The sequence below is a fragment of the Centropristis striata genome, chromosome 6, assembly GCF_030273125.1.
Source record: "Centropristis striata isolate RG_2023a ecotype Rhode Island chromosome 6, C.striata_1.0, whole genome shotgun sequence".
NCBI lineage: Eukaryota > Metazoa > Chordata > Actinopteri > Perciformes > Serranidae > Centropristis > Centropristis striata.
This window is the reverse complement of record NC_081522.1, coordinates 33,800,361-33,822,085: the sequence shown is the minus strand read 5'-3', so window position 1 is coordinate 33,822,085 and position 21,725 is coordinate 33,800,361. Positions and strand designations below refer to the sequence as shown.

The window sequence follows — 21,725 nt, the reverse complement described above, 5'->3', positions numbered from 1 at the left end:
TTTTGGCGCAATTTTAATTGAGACAGAAATATTGATTTTGACAGAAATATCACAATTTTGAGCTTCCTTTTTCTAATGGAAACCTTTATAACCTATGATCCATTCAAGGACTGTCAGAAAGTTCAAATTTCAAATCTTAGTAACATCATAATGAGTAAATAACGAGCCCTATCTTCACACAATTAAAACACTGCTCACATAAAAGCATCAGTACAAATAATCTAATAATATATTTAGAAACATATAAAACACTTTAAGTACATTTTGATGCTGATACTTTTGTACTTTTACTTCAGTAGGTTTTGAATGCAGGACTTTTACTTGATGGAGTCATTTTACAGTGTGGTTTTAGTACTTTTACTTATGTAAGGGATCTGAATATTTCTTCCACCACTGTCTGAGCACACAGAAACTCAAAGTGAACATAATCCATTGTCAACTAGAGGTGTGACGAGATCTCGTGGCACAAGATCTCGCAAGATTAAACTCAACGATATTTCTTGTCACGCTAAAAATCAGTCTCACGAGATTTGTGAGTTATCCAGACTTCTATTTGTGACCTGTGGGGACAGTTGAATGAAAAGAAGAAGAGGAGGAGAAGGAGGGGAAGCAGCAAGCAGCCAGAATGACGTCACAGGGGCCGGCGGCTCGTTAAGAAGAGTAAACGAGTCAAAGCAGAGTCCTGCTAACAGGCTAACAGTTAGCTCTGTAGCAGTACAGTGTGTATGTGATGCTGCTGCAGGAGGTGTTCACTTAGCGACCCCCGTTTGTTTACAAGAAGCACTGGACACTCTGTTCACAGTTAGCGATGCTGGTTAATTAAAGATCGCTATGTATTTGATAATTAGCCATGCTGCTTTGTTTTGATCAGCTGCTGATGTTGTGTAGTTAGCGACGGCGGCCACAGTTGAGTCTAATCCGTCTTGTATGTGATTGCGGTCGAAACTGTCACTAAGCTCTGGGGTTTTTTATTTCTTATTTATCTTATTTTAACTTTTATAAATTTTAGTTTTAGTTTCAATTTGTGGAATAAGTTTATTAAAAGCTCATGCTTACATCGTGCATGTAAAGAGTTATAATAAAACATTTCAAAATGCATATGCAACTCGGTGAAATAAAAGTCAGTTGGTCCAGTCATACAGTACATTGTGTCATTGTTGTTTTCTTCAAATCTCGTCTCATCTTGTCTCGTGAGCTGAGAGTATCTTCACACCCCTATTGTCAACACATGACACTCCTCCCTCTGCAAACTGCATCCTGGCAGTTTTCTGCATTATTTTGTTTGTTTGTTTCTCTGGGATGTCATCCGTCCCGACAGAACCCCGATCACCTCTGCGCCTCATGTCTTCTGCCAGGAACGGGCTCTGGGTCTGATGGGTTTCTTCGTCCCATTTCCTCCTGTTTGTCAGCCGGTGAGACAGATGTTGAGGCAGGCGGGGGGACGGCGCCAGCAGAAATATGGCCCATCACCGTCCTCCTCTCCTCCTCATTTGCTTCACTACTCATGAAATGATGCTCTAAATGAGCTCATTAGAGTTTTTGGGTGAAACCCGGGAAAAAAAAGTGGATTTTAATGGGGAAAGAAAACTTTGCTTCCTTACTTTCTCTGATTAATATTTCCAGCTAAGTTTGCAAGATCTTAAGATGCATCAGTGTGTCTTTAGTTAAATGTTTGAAATTCATATTAGGACAGTGAGAGTTCAGTCACTCTCTCGGTTTTGATATTTTCTCATACAAAAACCACATTTTCTCTGCAGCAAAAAGATGGTTTGATCTGCAGAAACATGCTGAACCAAGTCTGAACCTGATTAATTTTCCTCTATGTAGATATCAACAACTTTATTTATTTGTGTAAATCATAATTTTCATCATCAAAGCTCCTACAAATAGATCCAATACTACTATCTCTCTCTCAAACTATCCGGATTACAATATACTAAATCATATAGATATACAGGTGCATCTCAATAAATTAGAATATCATAGAACAGTTTATTTATGTCAGTAATTGTATTCAAAAAGTGGAAATAACACATTATATAGATCGATTACACACAAAAGGAAACATTTCGTGTCTTAATGTATTCTCATTTAATGAAGACCTAAAATTCAGTGTCTCAAACAATTTGAATATTACAGAAGACCAATTTTAAAAATGATGTTTAATCTGGAAATGTTGGCCTCCGAAAAGTATGTCCATCTACAGTCATGGATAAAAATATTTTGCTTTGTTTTCTTCATGTTCTTGTTAATTTTAATGCCAGGTACAACTAAAGGTGCATTTAAAAAAAAAAATATAATGATAACAACAAAAATATCTGATATCTAGACATTTTCCATGGTTTTCTTGGTAATAACCAAAATCATTATCAAGAAAACCATGGAAAATGTCTATCAGCTCTTAAATTAAACTCATATGAGCTATTTTTGTTGTTATCATTATATTTGGCCAAACAAATGTACCTTAAGTTGTACCAGGCATTAAAATGAACAAGAAACTGAAGAAAACAAGGTTGGTCTAATTTTTTTCCCCCATGACTGTATGGACATACTTTTCAGAGGCCAACATTTCCATATTAAATTTACTTTTTAAAATTGGTCTTTTGTAATATTCAAATTGTTTGAGACACTGAATTTTAGTTCTTCATAAAATGTAAGCCATCATTATAATTTGAAGAAATTAAATAAATTGTGAAATGTTTCATTTTGTGTGTAATGATTTATATAATGTGTTATTTCCACTATTGAATTGAATTACTGACATAAATAAACTTTCTATGATATTCTAATGTATTGAGATGCACCTATATATACCCCAGCTTTAATTCTGCTGCAGGTGAAATGCACACCTCTCCTCCTCATTTGCATTTTAAGTCATGGTGCTCATTTTGTGAAATTTTGGCAGAGCAGTGTACCTCTGGCTCTTTATTCAGAGGACTTTTTACACTGTAAGCAGTTTCCTATGTGGGTCATTGGGTCCGAGCCAAAGCTTGAGCCAAAATTTCTGCTCCTTTTAACAACAAGCCCAGAGTCTGGCTCAAAGAAGACCTTCCAAACTGCAGCTAAAAGTGTCCCAATTCTGACTTTTATTCCCTGTTGTGTGGATATTTTTTTAGAGTTCTGGTCTAAACCTCCTAGGTCTGATGGTGTCTGAGCTGTCAGAGGAAAGTTGGCAGGACCGGTGTTTCTATGTGTTCTTCTCTCCGGTACAAAGTCTGAACAGCAGTTTAAAATCAACCGATTCTGAGGAAATTCAAAGCCTGATGTTAAAAATCTCTGAAACATTTTTGGTTCTCAAACTTCACTACTGAGTTACTGGAGATATCTACGGTGGCCCTGAGAGCTCACAGCGCTGCAACTTAAGAAAACACATGCAAATAAACAAAACACAAGCAAATTGAGAAAACATCTTCATCAACTTGACATCACAAGCGCAGCATTTAGAAAATGTGCTGCAAAGCACACAACACAACAGAAGTGTTTCCAGAGGACACTTAAAAGTGATGCACATGCGGGCTAGCGCCAGCGTGCAAATGTTAGCGGTCGATAGATAGCATGCTAACGTTAGCCGGCGATCGATAGCGTGCCAGCGTTAGTTTATTTGATTTGTTTAACTGCAATGTGATTGATACGGGCTAGCGGGCTAACGCTATATATCACGTTATAACATGAAATTAACATTTTCAAATAACATTGGGGGGTGACACGGATAAGCATTATAAAAGATAGTTAACCACTTAGCCGTCAGTATTTATTCGCCGTTTTTGTTTTTTCCCAGAGGCTGTAGCGGGCTCAATTTTAGGAATATACCAGAGATACTTTTATCATATGAAACTAGAAGATCTAATTATCTATGGGCACCAAGTATGTCAGGATATTGCCCAACATACTTGGTGTCGGATACGAGTTGTTGAAATAATGCTGCAAAGGCTATTTTTTGATGTTTCATGGTGATTAATTCCGGTTTTTTTTTATATTTTCGACCAGAAAAACTTGACGCACAGTGCTGAGCTGATGGTAAGTGGTTAAAAAACATAAAAATAAATGCACCTAACTGGCCGAAGTGACGTAGGGAAGGGAAGTATACCTTGGTGATGTGAAATGTTGCTTCCCTCTTTGATTTCACACTCTATAACGTCACTTCTGCATAACTATTGTGGCCACTAGAGGGCACCGTAGCTAGAACCGCAAATATGCTGCTGTGCAAACGACACCTCTGTATTTGCAGGAGGGCCGTTTCCAATTTTCCCCTAAACTAAACTCATAGTATCAATTATTGCTTTTTAAAAAATCCCATGTCAATCAGGCTTTATATTAAAGTCTCTGAATGCCCACACAGTTAATCTGGCTGATGAGACCTTTTTTCCGAGCTGCGTGAGCGTGTTAAGACTGTCGTCGGCTGAAGTCTTCCTGAGTCTTGATCCTGTCAGCTCTGTTGCACCTGGTGCAACAGGAAGATTCCCTCTCATTCTTATTTATGGAGATTCGTGACCTCGTAAAATCCCCCCAAAAAGCTTCAACCAGAGCAGAGGTCTGATTATAACACCTGTGAGGGTGTTCAGAGGCTTTCAGGTGGACTGAGAGCTTTGTTGAGGTGCTGCTCTGCTCCTTTCTTCTGGCTTTCAAGTCAAGGCTGTGCAGGTGTTACCCCGGAAACCTTTCATGATCCAGTGTTCAGCGGCTCAAAGGCATGGAGGAATAAAAGAGGCGAGCCAGCACATACGCCTTGTTTCCATCTGTCACTCCAAGTCAGTACAAGGAGGAGGGGTAAACGGTTTATTACACACTGATAAACACTCACTGCCATGGCCAACTGTTAATTGAAAGGTCAGCGTAAAGGCTTTGCCAGAGGCTGGCTTTAATGATATTTGTTATTACTCATAATGCTATTAGACGGCGTGCCTTTGAATGATCCAGCCGCGCTTGTTTGCTCCGCCTTTGAGTTCAGTCGCTCCTGCTGTGAGACTTTCCTCGGCTGAGTTGAAAAGCAAAGTGAAATTGCATTATTCCCTCTCTTTGGTCCCGTGTCACTCCGCTACGCTTCATTTGATTCCACATCATTAAATCTGCGCCGCTTTACAGCTTGTGTTTGTGTGTGAAAGACAAAAGCCTCAGCTTGAAAAACACTTTTCCAGCTTTGGACTTTGTGCTGATATGGAAAATAATCTCTATGATTCCAGTAGCAGGAATGCCTATAAGTACTTAAGTGCATAATTGATACTTGACTTGAGTGGTAATTGGGGACACATTTTGGTAGATTACCATGAAAACCAACTTATACTTACTTTTATAATGTATGGATCTCTCCTATATTTCTATTCAAACAAATATGTTGCCAATCTGAGGGCCTTTCCTGATTTTCACAGAATTTTTCTTCCATTGAACTGTCTTGTATTTGAAGTCATTTTCTAACATTAGTTTTATCTGTTGTTGTATCTGTTTTTAACTTGTCTTTGTAAAGAACTTTGTAACGTGTTTTGAAAAATGCTCTAAAAAAAAAGATTATTATTATTATTACCTTTCTTAGTATCTGAGTGTTGGTCGCACAAATAACATACATCACATATTTTCGTTCTACCTCCAACAGTTTTGCCAATTTAACACCTCTGTTACCTCTGAAGGCGTCACAGAGCTAGGATCACTTTGTTCCTCCTTTAAATATCGCAGCTTGAAATGACTGATGTCTGAAAGGGGCTATAGTTATTATCTAAATCTACCTATAAATTAATGGCGTAGTTGTAGTAGTGGTGCAAAACAATGATTTATTTACAAAAAGTGAGACAGACAAAACAACCCAGAGCAAATCAGAAAATTACTGAAAAACAAAAGGTTTGGTGGGCTGGCAAAAATCAATGAAAGATAGGGAGACTGTTGGACCAACCCACAATGGGCCATCGAATCCAAAAGAACCCCTTTTGCCACAGAACCATACCCTAATTAAAACCAGAAATAGAAATTAATAACCGAAAAACTGAGCCACCAGTCCCACCAGAAAACAAGTGGAAACACCAAACCAGACAAAAGCCCTGAACACCAGCTACAGGCCGCTCTGCTGCTGCTACCAGGTAGAACTGTGAGAGAGAAAGGTGGTTTGTAGGCTTCCCTCAATCAGCCTCACGAGGCGACTTTTCATTAGATTAAAAAGTGGTCGCTGGAAAAGTTTCAGGCCACACCCTCTCAAATGGCCGCACACTCGGCGTGTCTCCATTACAATAAAAGACCCCAGAGGGATTCAGTGTTGCCAACTCACCGAATTTGTAACTATTTTTAGCGACTTTTCAGACCCTCCTAGCGTCTCTTTATCAAAAATGCGACTAGGGACAAATCTAGCGACTTTTTCTGGTGTTATTGGAGACTTTTGAAGACTTGTACCCTTCTTAACGAGCTGCAGGGTCTGCTGGTAGCCCCTCCCTCGTCCCAAAACACTCACAAGCGGCCCAGTCCTCCCGCAGCAGTCTCTCTCAGCTGCAGTCAGAGCAGGAGATGTTAACCCCTCAGTGTCCAGTCTGCAAATCGCGCATGCGCTAAGTCGCCGCTGGCTAGTTTACATTCATAGTGTCCTTTTGGGTCACTTTGGTCAGTTCCGAGGCCGGATAAAGGAGGAGGGTTGGAATTGTGACAGAAGACAGTGCACTTGCAGTTCTAAACATATTTAGGGTGTTTTTTTACTCACTTTTTGTCTCTCCCACGACGTTACTCCTCTCTCCTTCAGTGTCAGTTATAGCTATATGCACATGGTAAATTATGCAAAGTAGGTGATGATGTCATTTAGCAACTTTTAGGAGCTTTAGTTTAAAGCTAAAGAAAGTTTAGCTACTTTCCTTACTGAGGAGTTGGCAACACTGGAGGGATTTACGAGACTCTGGAGGTGACGTATGGTTTTCGATTGTCGCGTAATCGCTTTGCGACAGGCGTCACATAGCCGACAGATTGTGACTACTCGCTACTACGTCACATCCCGCTCAGCGTTCTAACCAATCAGCAACCAGGCTTTTTTCAGGCGAGAAAAATGGCCCTGTTCTTCGACAGGGCCAAAAAACGGCCGCTGGGGTGGGCTCACTCTAAATTAGGGCCGTTTTGGCGAGGGAGACGCGCCTCATTGCAGGTATTTGACTATAGTGGAAATACACCTACTGATTACACCTGAGGAAAATCAAGACATTAAATGAACGACAGACTCATGACACAGGGAGAGGAGAGGGAGGGGCACGTAACGCTATGTCAAGTACTTTACTTTTACCCTCACCCTGTTCTTTTGTCCTAACCTTAACCAATCTTTTATTGCCTGAACTTGACCATTGTCCTGTGAAGATGAAAGATTTTTTGAAAGCCATTATACACGTAAAAAGGAGAAAATGAAAAACTGTATTGATGCAACCAAACCGGACACGAGAGAGGTACGTCTGTATCTGACAGGTGGTTAATTCTGGGTGACAAACATATTTAAAATAGCTGTTAAAATAGGGTGACAAGCAATATCACAGTGACTCATGATTTGTTTACCTCCTTGAGATGTGATTATTTTAAAAGTATACATTTATCTTTTCTTAAATTAATTTTAAGCTTTGGAGTGTTGGACAAAACAAACCTTGTGAAAGTCTTACTATTTTCTAAAATCAATCAAACTGATTACAACCGATTATCTGTCAGTCACACTTCATGAAACCAATTTTGTGAAACTGTCCTTCGTGTCTTAAACAAGCTGATTTACTTCAAATAAAAACCAGCCGGAGCGATAAAAGTCATCACTCTGCTTCTTTGTTTTTGGTCTTTTCACACACTCAGGGACTTTTGTGAAATTGAGGTTCTCAGAGCAGATTCATCACTGTGGCAGAAAGCTGAAGGTCCAAACATAAAGCAAATAAAAGCAATCGGAAGAAAATCTGCTTTAAAAAAATATCATAATTTTGTGAATAGATTCAGCAGACTGCAGGTAACTTCAGTGCAAATGAGAAACAATTTGACTTGATAATTATCTTTTATATTAATTTCTTAAAAAAGAGATTTTCAATGATGAGTTCCAGGTGATAATTTCCTCTTTTAAAATAAGTATATCTGTGGGAATTAACTCCTTCAGTTCAGTGCAGCAGCTTACAGCCGAGATGTTCCCTGAAGAGCTTAAAGTAAATCCTCTGGATGTTGGAAGCTGCAGGGATTTCCTTATCTGTTTCCCAGGGAATGGGAGCAATTCCCAATATTATCACATCTCTGTGTGTGTGTGTGTGTGTGTGTGTGTATGTGTGTGTGTGTGTGTGCATGCACCACGCATGTTGGACTGTAAATTGCACATGACAACATTTCATGGCAGGGTCTGTTAACTGATTATTTCCCACTTTGCCGTCCAAAGTTAATTTAATGGATTTGAGCGCAGCAGGAGAAGCCTCAGTCGCTGATTTTCCACTTTGGTTTTTTCCCATATTGGAAAAGTCACAGCTGAAGCTAAACCTCATTAAAATCATGCCGCGTGTGTCCATCTTTGTTATTTCCACATTTATCTGCAGTTGTTCCCTCAGGAGCGCCTCACACAGCCGTACGGATAGAAGTGTTTATTGTCACACACAGTCCGGTCATGAAATATAATTGAACTTAATCTGCAGAATCATCCAATATCAATATCTGCTGTGTCTCATTCAATCAGTATCAATCGGACGGAGCAGAGAGATCGGGGGATTCTGCACTCGTCTGTCTGTGTTTGGCCTAACCTGATAATTATAAACCCATTTACCGCGGAAGAATCCAAACCGGAAGCCCGTATGGAGGACACACATCAAAAGGTGATAAGCTGAAGAGGATTTTGTACTTTTACAAATTTTTTGATATCGGACTATAGGCCCCTTGTGATACTATGTATAGGGCTTTAAATTAACTTTTTTGATGACCAGCCAACATGGCTTGTAGATTTTTAGAGTTACCAGCCAATGAGATTTTCCACAAGCCAAATTTTAAATACTAACCACTAACGACCCGACAGCCATTTTGAATTAAAAGTCCCATTGAGCCTTTTTTATAACCGCGAACCATACGTGTATGTATAATGACGTGTGCTATTTTTAGAACCCGCTGCTCATATCGTTGTTTTGTTTGGAGGTCTTGTTGCCGCTGTAGTTCGTCGGTGGTTGGGCGAGTTACCGATGGATCTGCTGAGTCCCTCTCAATCTCAAGACTCAAGACAAGCTCTTTACTGAACACCTTTACATATAGTAGTCGTTGTTGTTGGCAAATTAATGCGAGGGGAAAAAAATCTTCGATGCACTATTTTCACTGCCCTTCTACGCAGTGCAGGGTGCTTGAAATCCTTGAAAATGCATGAATTTAAATGTTGTATTTTTTAAAAAGTGCTTGGATTTTGGATAAAGTGCTTGTAAATGCTTGAAATTCTTACTGTATTTCTCATGCAATCTGACTATATCCATCTATACACTATAGATAATCACATGTTCAATGTAAAAAATAATGAGTAGCCTATCTGTAATGAAGACCGTTCCTCCTAAAAGTGTAAAACCATCGCTGTTGGTATGGTTCAGTGAAATCTCCCCCTTTTAGTATGTAAGTACTCATCTAAAACATGTTATTTACAACAGGTGTAATATATTGGAAAAGCTTGAAAATTTACCTTGAAAGTCCTTGAAAAATGCTTGAATTTGACCACTGCTAAAGTGTACGAACCCTGGCAGTGTTACAGATTAATAAAAATGAGCAATTATCTGCATTATGACCATTCATAAATGCTGCTTAAAAATGCATTTAACAGACTCATAAATCACAGATTGAATATAACAGAGCATACACATAGAAAACACTTTTTGCACATTCTTGAGGGAAAGTAGATGTAAGACAGAGACACATTCATATAACAGAGACACATTCACAAAGATACTTTCAAGGTTATGGGCTCGGAGGGAATAAAACACTGAGTAACATTAGGTACAGAAGTGGTTGCAGATAACTGTCTTACAGACTGTGATTTCTGATCATATTAAGGTTCATGTACATACTCATTCTTTAAAAACTCTAACAGCAGCTTTGTGGCACTTATTCATGTGTTTCTTTCTGACTAGATCTTTGCTTGTCTTGTATGAACTCTCAGTCGTACGTTGCTTTGGATAAAATCATCTACTAAATGAACTAATAATTGTAACATTGAAATTGTAACAACTTTTTCTTTACACTGCTATTGCTCACTGCCTCTTCACCTCCTTCTAACATTTCTAAAAGGAAATTTCTTTCTTTTTGTTCTCAGTCAGAGTGCTGGCTTTACATTCTAATATTCACAATGTTTCTGTTGCTGTTGGAGTGTGAGTCGAGTTTAGTTTGTTGTGTTGAGAGATAAAATCAGCTCAGAGGTTCATTGTCTTCAGAGGACTGAAGGTCAGCAGAGCCTCGGCACCGTCAGTGAGATCTCTGAGGATAAAGTTAATGGGAAATGTCTTCATGTTCTTATAAATGCATTATTGATAACGAGATTCATACGTGTTATTAGATAACACACACACCTGCTGGAATGTGAAAGGAGAAGGGGGTTACCATGGCAACTACTGATGGTTAAGTCATAGGTTAAGTGCTGATGTTCTTCGTTGTGTTTTTCATTGGCGTCACAGTTCATATTTTTAATGAACGCAAGACAAAACAACACAACATCATTCAAAAGATGTTGGCGGTTACAGTGGTAGTGGAGGAGGGTCTTTTATTTTGAAGGGCTGGAGGCTGCAGCTCAGCCTGAAAACACATCAGTGAGCCACACTGTTGCACAGGGTGACATGCTCGTTTATTCTCATGAACACACACGCAGTAGTTTATTTTGATCATGATGCAGGTTCTCCAGGACCTCCTGCAGCTCAGACTCTGGCAGCCCCAGTTTTGTTGGACCCACTGGAGGGAAGGGAGGCAACTAGAACCAGGATAGGGGGCAGCAGACTGTCAGACTCTGCTGCTGTTAAAATAGAGGTTTTCTAACAGCAGTCTGGTGCTCTTGGAATGCCAAACTCAACACGGCATGAAAAAACCTTGTAGTTGCTTTAGATAAAAAAAAAAAAAAAAATTAAAATACAGGCTAGGGCTGGGCGATATGGACCAATGTCCAAAGTCACATCCCGATATATTTATGCTGAATATCGATATACGATATATATATATCCCAAAATTTTTATCGCAAAGTGAGAGCAAATGTTCAGTCAAAGTGACAGCCAAATATGACATGTCACAAGTAGTTTAATTGAAAGCATTTATTTAAGTGAACATAAATACTGTATAACAACAGGACTACCTTTTTTAGGAATCAAAGCTCCATAAAGTGCACATTTAAATAAAAAATATCTTAAATAAAAGCTGCAGCTTGCTGCACAATTTGAACTATATCGATATATGCGATATGGTCTAATTCCATATCACACTTAAAAATATATCGATATATCGCCCAGCCCTAATACAGGCTTTTACAGAGTATTTTTTAAGTACTTTTTGCAACACTTGATTACTTGTTACTTAAGTTGGCCAATACTTTCCTTATGCTGGTTCATGCCTCGTTTGCACTTAGTGCTAGCATGCCGTCATGTTAAACTAAGGTTTCTTTCGCATATAAAGTCTGAACTCGGGACTCGGTGCAATTCAATGGTGAATTTGCTATGAATCATTTGGTTTTGCTTTGCTTTCACACCTGGCTTTATCTAACCTGCTTCCACCGTGCATGATGTTGATTCTCAAATTTTCGCCCAAGTTCAACCCATAATGCGTTGTGTTTTGTTTCGCTTCCTTCCTTTGGTGCGGAGTGCATTCTCACCTGCGGTGAACAAAACTCTGTTGCACTTGGAAGTGAACCAAGACCTCCATTTTTTAGCAGACCAGAGTTCAGTTCTTTGGTCCGCCAAAGACTTCGTTTGAGCGATCACACCAGCAAAAACCAAACGGACTATCCAACAAAACGCACCAGAGTTTCTTTCAAGTGGTCCGACAAACAGAGTGACAAACAATTGACTTCCCTTTATAAAACCATTTTGGTCTTCGGAAATAATATGAGGAAGCACCTTCTCTAAGCGGGATGCCATTACTTTAGCTAAGACCTTTACATCAGCGTTAAGCAGAGATAATGGTCTGTAGGAACCACAGGAGGTTGGATCTTTGTCCTTTTTAACTCTCTGGAGTCTGAGCCTAATTTGTCCATTTTTGAATCCTTTTCATGTCTTTTCTTGTCTTTGTAAGTCATTTTGTGTCTTTTTTGTGTATATTTGGTCATTTTGTGTCTGTTGTTGTGTCTTTTTTAGTTATTTTGTTTATCTTTTTTAGTCATTTTGTGTCTTCTGTGTTTTTTTGTCATTCTGTCTTCTCATTTTGTGTCTTTTTTTGGTCATTTTGTGTCTTTTTTTTAGTCATTTTGTGTCTCTTTTTGGTCATTTTGAGTCTTTTTTTAGTCATTTTGTGTCTTTTTTTAGATATTTTGTGTCTTTTTTTGGTCATTTTGTGTCTTTTTTTGGTCATTTTGTGTCTTTTTTAGTCCTTTAGTCCAACATAAAATGTGATTTTGAATCTTTTTTTAACTTTCAAAACAATATCATGCTCAATAAAAAAATGTAAATGTTGCAAATGTGAGCAAAGGTTGCAAATATAACATATAAGAGGGTTACATCCAGTTTTATCATTTGATACAAAATATATTTGACCTTGTCTCGAGTTTTACTTGGTATATCATCATCAAACTGAAACTGGCCTCATGGAGTTTACAACCAGAAATTTACAGTAGGGCTCCACGCTGCTTTGTTTTCTAGTCTGGATGTGATGAAGAAGTCATGATTTGGAGCTTTTGGAGACTCCAGAGGGTTAAGGAGAGAAATAGAGTCTTGTGTTAAGGTTGTTGGTAATGAACCGCTTTCAAAGGATTCATTGAATACGGATAAAAGTAGCGGTGCCAATTTACCAATAAATGTTTAAAAGAAATTAAATCAGAAACCCATCGGGGCCTGGGGCTTTGTTAGATTGCATTAAGTTTCTTCAAGACTTCTAACAGTATTGCATTTCATCATGTATTTTATAAACAAAACTGACTCATTTCATTGTATTTCATGTCTCACCTGAACCTGAAACATCAGAGACTCTTGACTTTCTATAGCAGTGCACTCTAATATGGTGACAGAAAGCAGAATATCATATTAATGCTTTTTGTTCGCATTTAGCTTTTATATTTTTTAGTTTCAGAGGAATGCCTGTCATGATCAAGTTACCTATGGTTACAAATCCCACATTTACCTCTTTTATATTCACCTCTTATGGTCACCTCACTGACTCTGATCTTTCATCAGGTGCTTTCTGAAACTGATGACCCTCAGGCGTCAAGAAAACTAGGATTAAACTGAATGAAGAGTAAAAAAAAAAAAGATCTCACTAAGACATGAGAGCTGCTGCAGCCTTTAGACTCTCAGCTGCCTGACCTCCAAACCTTCACACATATAATCCCAAACCCTCATTTAAAAACCGGCCTGTATGGGAGAGATGCTGCAGCTCCAATCTGATGGCCTGATGGAGCTGTGTAATGTATGAGTTCAGAATCAATTTTACTCTAAAAGCTTCTGAATGGAGCCGTGTCTTGTGGGAGGCAGACTGGAGATGGCCTCGCTGTGGACGCTGTGATGATGATAATGGAAGCTGAGTCTTAAATGTCTTTATCTCCATCTTTTTCCCTGCAGCCGAGATCTGCCCCAACAGATCGGAGCTCACACTGCCCCTCTTTCTTAAACAGTGTTAACTCTGTGACAGTTCTCTAATATTACAAGGTACTTTTATAGCTACATGGTGGCTCTAACACTTTATTCTATAGCTTCATCATTTCATAATCTTTTGTCTAATGTTTCCTGGAAAGAATCACTTTTAGGAAACTTTTTGTAAGGAATGCTCCATTCAAACTGAAAAAGATAGTCATTGATTGTTTTTTTCTCTGTTTACATTTTTGGTTTTAAGTGAAATAATTTAATAACTATTTGATGGATTGCAGATTGATTTAAGTTAGTGCACATATTATTATTGTTTCCCCCTTAGATTAAGATAATTTTACTAAATTTACTAAATACCTGCAAATCTAATAACCTTCCAATCAGCTTAAAGTGTACTTTGTGTTTGGAACACCAAAACCAAAGAGACTCTGTTGTTTTTTGTATCTGAATAAAAATGATAATAAACACGTTGGACTTGCACACAAGTAAGAACTAAAGTTTGAGTCTACTTCTATTTCCATTTGAATTATTTTCACACAAACTGCTCAGCAACAGTCAAAGCTTTGGCAGACATATTTAGCTTTTTCCCCCAGTTTTTTTCTTTTCACCTAAAAGAAATTTGGCTCCAGCAAGTCTAGTGACAAGAAGAAGGTGAGTCAGAGCATCAGGTTTTTATACCTTTGATGTAGGAAAAAGGCAAATATTTCAATTGAGTATTGTTGACAACCTTGAGTTGTTAGATTCACATTGACAGGAATTTCACAGAAGAAACCACACCCTTTCCAACATTCAAAGTCACATTTTTATTTGCAACAAGCAAAAGAAACACAAGTTTTACCACTTTCTTGGTTCTGCATGAGAAGCCCTTTTTGTAGAGATACTTTCAGTCTTAAAAATAGTTTTACCTTTTAATTTCTTTGCTGCAGTAATCTTTAAACTCTGTGGCTCCGGTTCTACTTCCTTACAATGCAATCTCTGAGACAACTCTGCTCTTTAAACAATCGAGGTCAGACCAAACAGGCGTGATTATTTTCAGGTTGGTTCTTTTTTCCCGTGGGATTTCCTGCGACAATCAGCCGGCGAGTCACTCCGTCTTTTGAAAACTAAAAGAAAGGGGGAAAAAACACTCCAGAGCCAATTAAGTTGGAACAGCTTCCAGTGCGAGGTTTGGATCTTCTACTGTACTTCCCTTCACTTCTTGACAGAGACACAGAGTTTATCTGCAGAACTCCACCACTGCTCCGGTTTATCTCTCCCCGGGGCCGGGCTGCAGGAACAATATAAACTTCAAGTGTGTTTATGGGCGGCAGAGTTTTCAGCGAGGACGAAGCGGAGAGTTTAATGATGTGACGCAGAGAAAACATGAGCTTTTATTACTGAAACCAGCAGCACAGCACAGGACAGGAAGCAGAACAACATTAAAGGACATCTTTGCCAGGAGATCAAACTTAATAGTTGCTACATGAGAATCTCTTTAGCTGGAGCTGCAAAATCAAACTGATTTTTAGAAGTGTAATACATTTAAATGTTTAGAAATGACAAGACGTATGATGTATGTTAGAATTAGAATAGAATTAGAAAAGAAGAAGAATAGCCTTTATTGTCATTGTACGAACCTGGTCTCACAGGAATCCGTGAAACTGACATGGATTTCGCTACAATGCAAGTTAATGACAGTCATATCCCGTGGCTATTCCATGGATATTTTTTCCTATTGGTTTGTTCCAAGTCACGTGACCTTTAAGGTCCCGGCGGTCAGAACAAAGTGAAGTGAAAAAATCAATATTTTGACTTAGTTTCTGCATAAAAATGGATTTTGATCACATTTCTAGCGAGAAATATATGTTTTATTTTCTAAATATTCACTCAGTGAATGTACATAATCACTTTGTATGTTGGAATAGCCACGGGATATGACTGTCATTAACTTGCATTGTAGCGAAATCCGTGTCAGTTTCACGGAAATTTGAGTTATTCCGTGGCTATTCCACGGATTTTGAGTTAAGCAAATCCGTGGCTATTTCACGGATTCCTGTGAGACCATGTTGAATTGTACATAGCACAACGAAATAAGAGTGCAACTCCCATAGTGCATAAAACAAATTTTTAACACAAACACTTAAGGACAATAAGGTATAGAGGTACAAAAGGTATAAAATATCACAACAAGAATAAATAATTGAATGGCAAAAAATACTGAATATAGAATAAATAGCTATGTATGAAAGGAGACGAATGAGGATGAGTGGTAGCATGTAGAGCTAGTATTTTAGATAATATGAATATAAATATATTGCACTATGATATTATTGCACTTATACGGTAAGAACAGGAGCAGATGCAGGTGAAGGTTGTGTGTGGATCTAATTTTTCCGAGTATTTATGGTGGTGATAGCTCGAGGAAAGAAGCTACCTCTCTGTCTATTTTGTTGAGTTATGCTTTTTAAATGATCCCAAATGTTTCCAACATTTAACAAATCTGTCATTTGCACCTGCGTCAGCCAGATGCTGCCAATATTAAGCTACATTTTTAAGAAACACTTGCAATTTTTAATTATATTTTAACCAGATGAAGGATTTTTTTAGTAATCAGACTTCTGGAACAAATGATCGTGGCAAACTTGGCTCTAAATCCTCTGCCGACGAGCTGAACAGCACCGGATAAACACTGATTTTTTAAACGTGAAATGGCATTATTCAGTATTTTTTTTACATGTTGGTCTGTCTGTTTCAAAAGTTGAAATTTTTGACTTTTTTATCTCATAATTTCGACTTTTTTTTATCTCATAATTTCATCTTTAAGAGATAAAAATTCATTATTATGAGATTTTAATTTTTTTTTATGAGAGAACAGTTTTGGAAATTATGAGATGAAAAGTCATAATTATGAGATATAAAAGTCGAAATTCTGAGATAAAAAAGTCAAAATTCTGAGATTAAAAAGTCAAAATTATAAAATAGAAAGTAATAATTATGAGATAAATAATCGAAATTATGAGATAAAAAGTCATTATTATGAGATAAAGTCTAAATTATGAGATAAAAAAAGTCAAAATTATAAGATACAAAGTCATAATTATGAGATAAATAATCAAGATTATGGGATAAAAAGTCATTATTATGAGATAAAGTTGAATTATGACATAAAAAAGTAGAAATTATGAGATATAGTGCCATGACTTTATATCTCATAATTTTGACTTTATATGGGAAAAAAAAAAATCTTAACAAAGTCACGTTTTAATTTTTATAACTGGTAGAATGGGCTTGCATATATTTCACACTCAGTATTCAATTAGTTTCCTCAAGTGAACTCTTTTTTTTTTGCAGTGCATGAATGAAACATTAGTGAGATATAAGTGATAATTTGACAGTGTTTAGTTTCTGGCAGCGTTAATAATAAAAAGGCTGACCTTTGTTCCAGCGACTGCAGATGAAGCTTTAATAATCTCTGTGGTGACACATCACAGCAGCAGCATGAAGATAAGAACAAGACAAACGGTGAAGATAATTAAAGACATAATGGGGAAATAATAGCACAGTCAAAACATAAACAGCAGAGAAACATTTCAGAAGGAAATATTGAACTTTTTACTCCACCACATTAACCTGAGAGCTGATTATGATTTTGCATAAACCCACAACACAATATTATAGATTATAACAGTTTTTTCCACTTTCTGCCAACCTACAAAAGTATTACGAAAGTTTCCATCAATATTATTCTCTGCGCATTTTGAAGATTTTGAAAAAATTACGATAAAACGTTTAAAAATGTGCAAAAACGTTTTTAGACTTGCTTGAGGTAGTTTTTGTCTTTTTTCAGAAAATTTTAAATGCAGCAAACGGGAGATGGAAACACTTTTTTCGTAATAAGTTCTGATGTAGTAAACATTTAACTCACATGAATATGTCAGCTGTTCTTTTACTGTTTTCTCTCTCTCTCACTCTCATTCACAATCTCTTCTTCTTCTCTTGTTTACTGACGGATTATCCTACAGCAACACATTACACTGCCATCTTCTGACCAAAGAACGTTACTGCAGCTTTGTTTAGTTGCTCTACATTTTGAATTTGCATTTTCTTTAATGAGGCATTTCAAAATTTCTCTTCAGATTCGCTTCGACTTTAATGGAAACGCGGCTACTGTCAATTGGGGGATCCTTGTTGTGTTTCACGTGTTAGCAGTTCCACATTTCACCTCTTAACTTCTCACATGGTTTCATTTAAATAACTGCTTGAGGCCCTAGAAGAGAAATCGATCTTATATTTAACAAACAAAGACAAAACAAGCAGCAAAGAGAAGAGAAAAAGTAACACAAAAAACACTTTTGAATGCAGAATTTTTACTTACAAGAAATCATTTTTATATTATTGTATTGCTACTTTACTTAACCTGTTAGCGTTCCCATCCAGCCCGCGGGACATAGCTAAGGGGTGTTTTACACTGTTACGCTTATGTAGAAAACCACTGTGTTTTAGTTAATATTCATGCTACATATCATAAATACATAATCATAATTATTATTATGATAATTATAAAAACCTGTGTAAAATAGTCATTTTTTGAGATGTCTTCATCAAATTTGAACTTGGACTGGGTCATATTTTATACTTTGACCCCATTGTGTTTTCCAGCTAATAAGTGCAGCGATAATGATCTGCAGGCCTGTATTTACCAAAAATATTCAGGCGAACAATAAAAAAATAATTTTTAACTGTGTTTCAACTTCCATCACTCAATAACAGCAGCACTTACACTTTTTCTGACTCTTTGGGAATAAACTTCACAGTGTAACCTTTCAAATGTGACCACAGATTTACTCAAAACTATTCAAAAACAGCTTTCAATTTACATTTTCAATGTTTTTTTCAGGTGTTTTAAGGTTAATTTGCAGGAACGCTAAGGGGTTAAGTGAAGAAAGATTACTTCACAGATGATATTTGATCATCACACAGGTGGTAAAACACAGCCAGCTCTGTTTGGTTGGGGTCCAACATGAATTTATGATTATTCGACTGATAGCTCTCACAGCCTCAAAAGACTAAAATATCATTGCGGCTAGTTTTTGAGTATTGTTTTTTAAATGCTCCATCTCTCTCTCTGTTCCTCTCTCAGGTGGGGTTTGCATCGCTCAGTCTCTGAAGGTTCCTCGGGAGCCGAGACCCGGAGAGTTCGACAAGATCATCCTGCGTCTGGTGGAGACGCCCAACGCCCGCGCTGTCATCATGTTCGCCAACGAGGACGACATCCGGTAAAAACACACAAGTTATAACTCTGTACAGGCCAAATGTGATGCAAGACAACACTAATTAGTTTACAGCATGGGTCTCAAACTCGTGGGCCAATTGCAGCCCTCGTGACGATATTTTGTGGCCCTCACCTTGATATGAAAGTTTAATGTTAGTTTTATATGAATGGCAGTTTACCGTGTTGAGTGTGGAAGGTCCCTTTAATTACTTTTTAAAATAATTTTGTGTCTTTTTTTGGTAATTTTGTGTCTTTTTTTTGGTGATTTTGTGTCTTTTTAAATAATTTTGTGTCTTTTTTTGTAATTTTGTGTCTTTTTTAAATAATTTTGTGTCTTTTTTTGGTAATTTTGTGTCGTTTTTAAATAATTTTGTGTCTCTTTTAAATTATTTTTAGTCTTTTTTAAATAATGTTGTGTCTTTTTTGGGTAATTTTGTGTCTTTTAAAAAAAATAATTCTGTGTCTTTTTTGGTCATTTTGTTTCTTTTGTAAGTAATTTCTTTTTTTTCTGTCATTTTGTGTCTTTTTTGGTCATTTTGCATCTTTTTCAAGTAATTTAGTTTGTTTTTCTGTCATTTTGTGTCTTTTTGGTCATTTTGCGTCTTTTTGGTCATTTTGCATCTTTTTCAAGTAATTTAGTTTGTTTTTCTGTCATTTTGTGTCTTTTTTTAAAGTAATTTTGTATCCTTTTTTTGGTCATTTTGATACTGCTTCCAGCGCCCCCCAGGTAATTTGAGTTTGAGACCCCTGGTTTACAGTGACAGGTTAGAGGAGCACAACTCAAGTCTTCTGTCAGAAACTAAGACAACTAAGACAGACCAAGACAACTGAGAAAATGTCTTTTATTACCACAGCAGGTCAAGAATACACCGGTGAATTAAGGGAAATATTCAGGCAGAGGAAACAATAACATAAGGCTCAACCAAAGTCCAAAAACAAGAGAATACCACAGAGAGAAACATGTGAAACAAGACTGAAATGCTTACTGGGGAACAGACACAGACTGAACACATGAGGGAGGCTGGGTAATGAGGGAGAGGTAAAACTAATCCGGGGCAAGGAAGGTAATCACACAAGGGCAGGAAGAGAAGACTAGAAACTAAAATGAGAAACGATGTGAGGAACAAAAAAGGACAGAAACAGGAAACAGAAATAACCAGACAAAAACACAGGAGAAACCTCAATAAGGGGATGGGGATGTCACGTCTTCAGAAAGGTAAAACAGGCTGAAATCATAATTCTGATATTATAAACCAGTCCACCACTCTGGTCCAGACTGAAATATCTCAACTGTTAAATGGATCGTGATGAAGTTTTCTTCAGATGTTCATGGTCCTCAGAGGCTGAAGCCTTCTGACTTTTATTAGCATTTATTAATATGATTTTACAGCGAGGACTTAAGTGCAAATGAAAGGCTGGAGACTGAATAAATCTGTCAGGAGAATTGGAATCAAAACCTAGACTTGACTATGAATATGATGCTCTGTCTTTGATGTTTGTCCATCCATCCATGTATCCATCCATCCATCCATTTATCCATCCATCATGTATCCATCTATCATCTATCCATCCATCTTCTATCCATCCATCTATCCATCTATCTATCTATCTATCTATCTATCTATCTATCTATCTATCTATCCATCCATCCATTTATCCATCCATCCATCCATTTATCCATCAATCCATTTATCCATCATCTATCTATCCATCCATCCATCCATCCATTTATCCATCCATCCATCCATCCATTTATCCATCCATCCATCTATCTATCTATCTATCTATCTATCTATCTATCTATCTATCTATCTATCTATCTATCTATCTATCTATCTATCTATCTATCTATCTATCTATCTATCCATCCATCCATCCATCCATCCATCCATCCATCCATCCATCCATCCATCCATCCATCCATCCATCCATCCATCCATCCATCCATTTATCCATCCATCCATCCATCCATTTATCCATCAATCCATTTATCCATCCATCTATCTATCCATCCATCCATTTATCCATCCATCATCCATCCATCCATCTATCTATCTATTCATCCATCCATTTATCCATCCATCCATTTATCCATCCATCTATCTATCCATCCATCCATCTAGTTGTATGTTTAATATTCATTTACAATTAAAGAATACAATTTGCTTTGGGCCTACACTAATGATATATTAAAATGTCAATGTAAATCAATAACACAGCCACAGGAAACCACTGCAGATGGCCTGAAGAGCAACAGGTTCCTAACCTGAAGTACTCCAGGTTGATGCCTCACCGCAATCAATGCTACGCGGGGCAAGCCTTGCCAAAATATAGAGCAGGATTCATAATCAGGCTGCTGCAGTAACATGGTTAAAACATCTACTTAGCAACAGCATGTAGGCATGTAGACACAGATGAACCTAAGAACCAAACTAGACTCTACTCCTCTGTAGCTCCCTGATGGTTGAATGAACTTCCAAACTCCATCCAATCTGCTGAGTCCTTATTAATCTTTAAGAAGAGAGTGAAGACCCAACTCTTTACTGAACACCTTCACACTTGATCTACACAGATGACAACGATAAATAATGCACTGACCGCTCGCAAGACCTAAAAGCACTTCCATCCTACTGGACTCTACTTAACCCGCAGCACTTACTCTTGCTATGTTTCTTGACTTCATTTTTGCTTGTGTTGTATTTACTCTCAAATGTACGTCGCTTTGGATAAAAGCGTCTGCTAAATGACATTGCGCAAGTAGTGTAGTGTAGAAGAAG

General features: G+C 37.5%; 1 protein-coding gene across 2 annotated transcripts in view; it reads left to right on the top strand.

Moving 5' to 3' along the window:
• The window catches only part of grm8b (glutamate receptor, metabotropic 8b), a 174,997-nt gene that overhangs the window by 83,149 nt on the left and 70,123 nt on the right, over nt 1-21,725 (top strand). For both annotated transcript variants that reach the window (XM_059335456.1, XM_059335457.1), the window contains one exon: nt 18,817-18,952. In XM_059335456.1, coding sequence (XP_059191439.1) covers nt 18,817-18,952 — 136 coding nt within the window. The remainder of the gene's footprint in view (nt 1-18,816; nt 18,953-21,725) is intronic.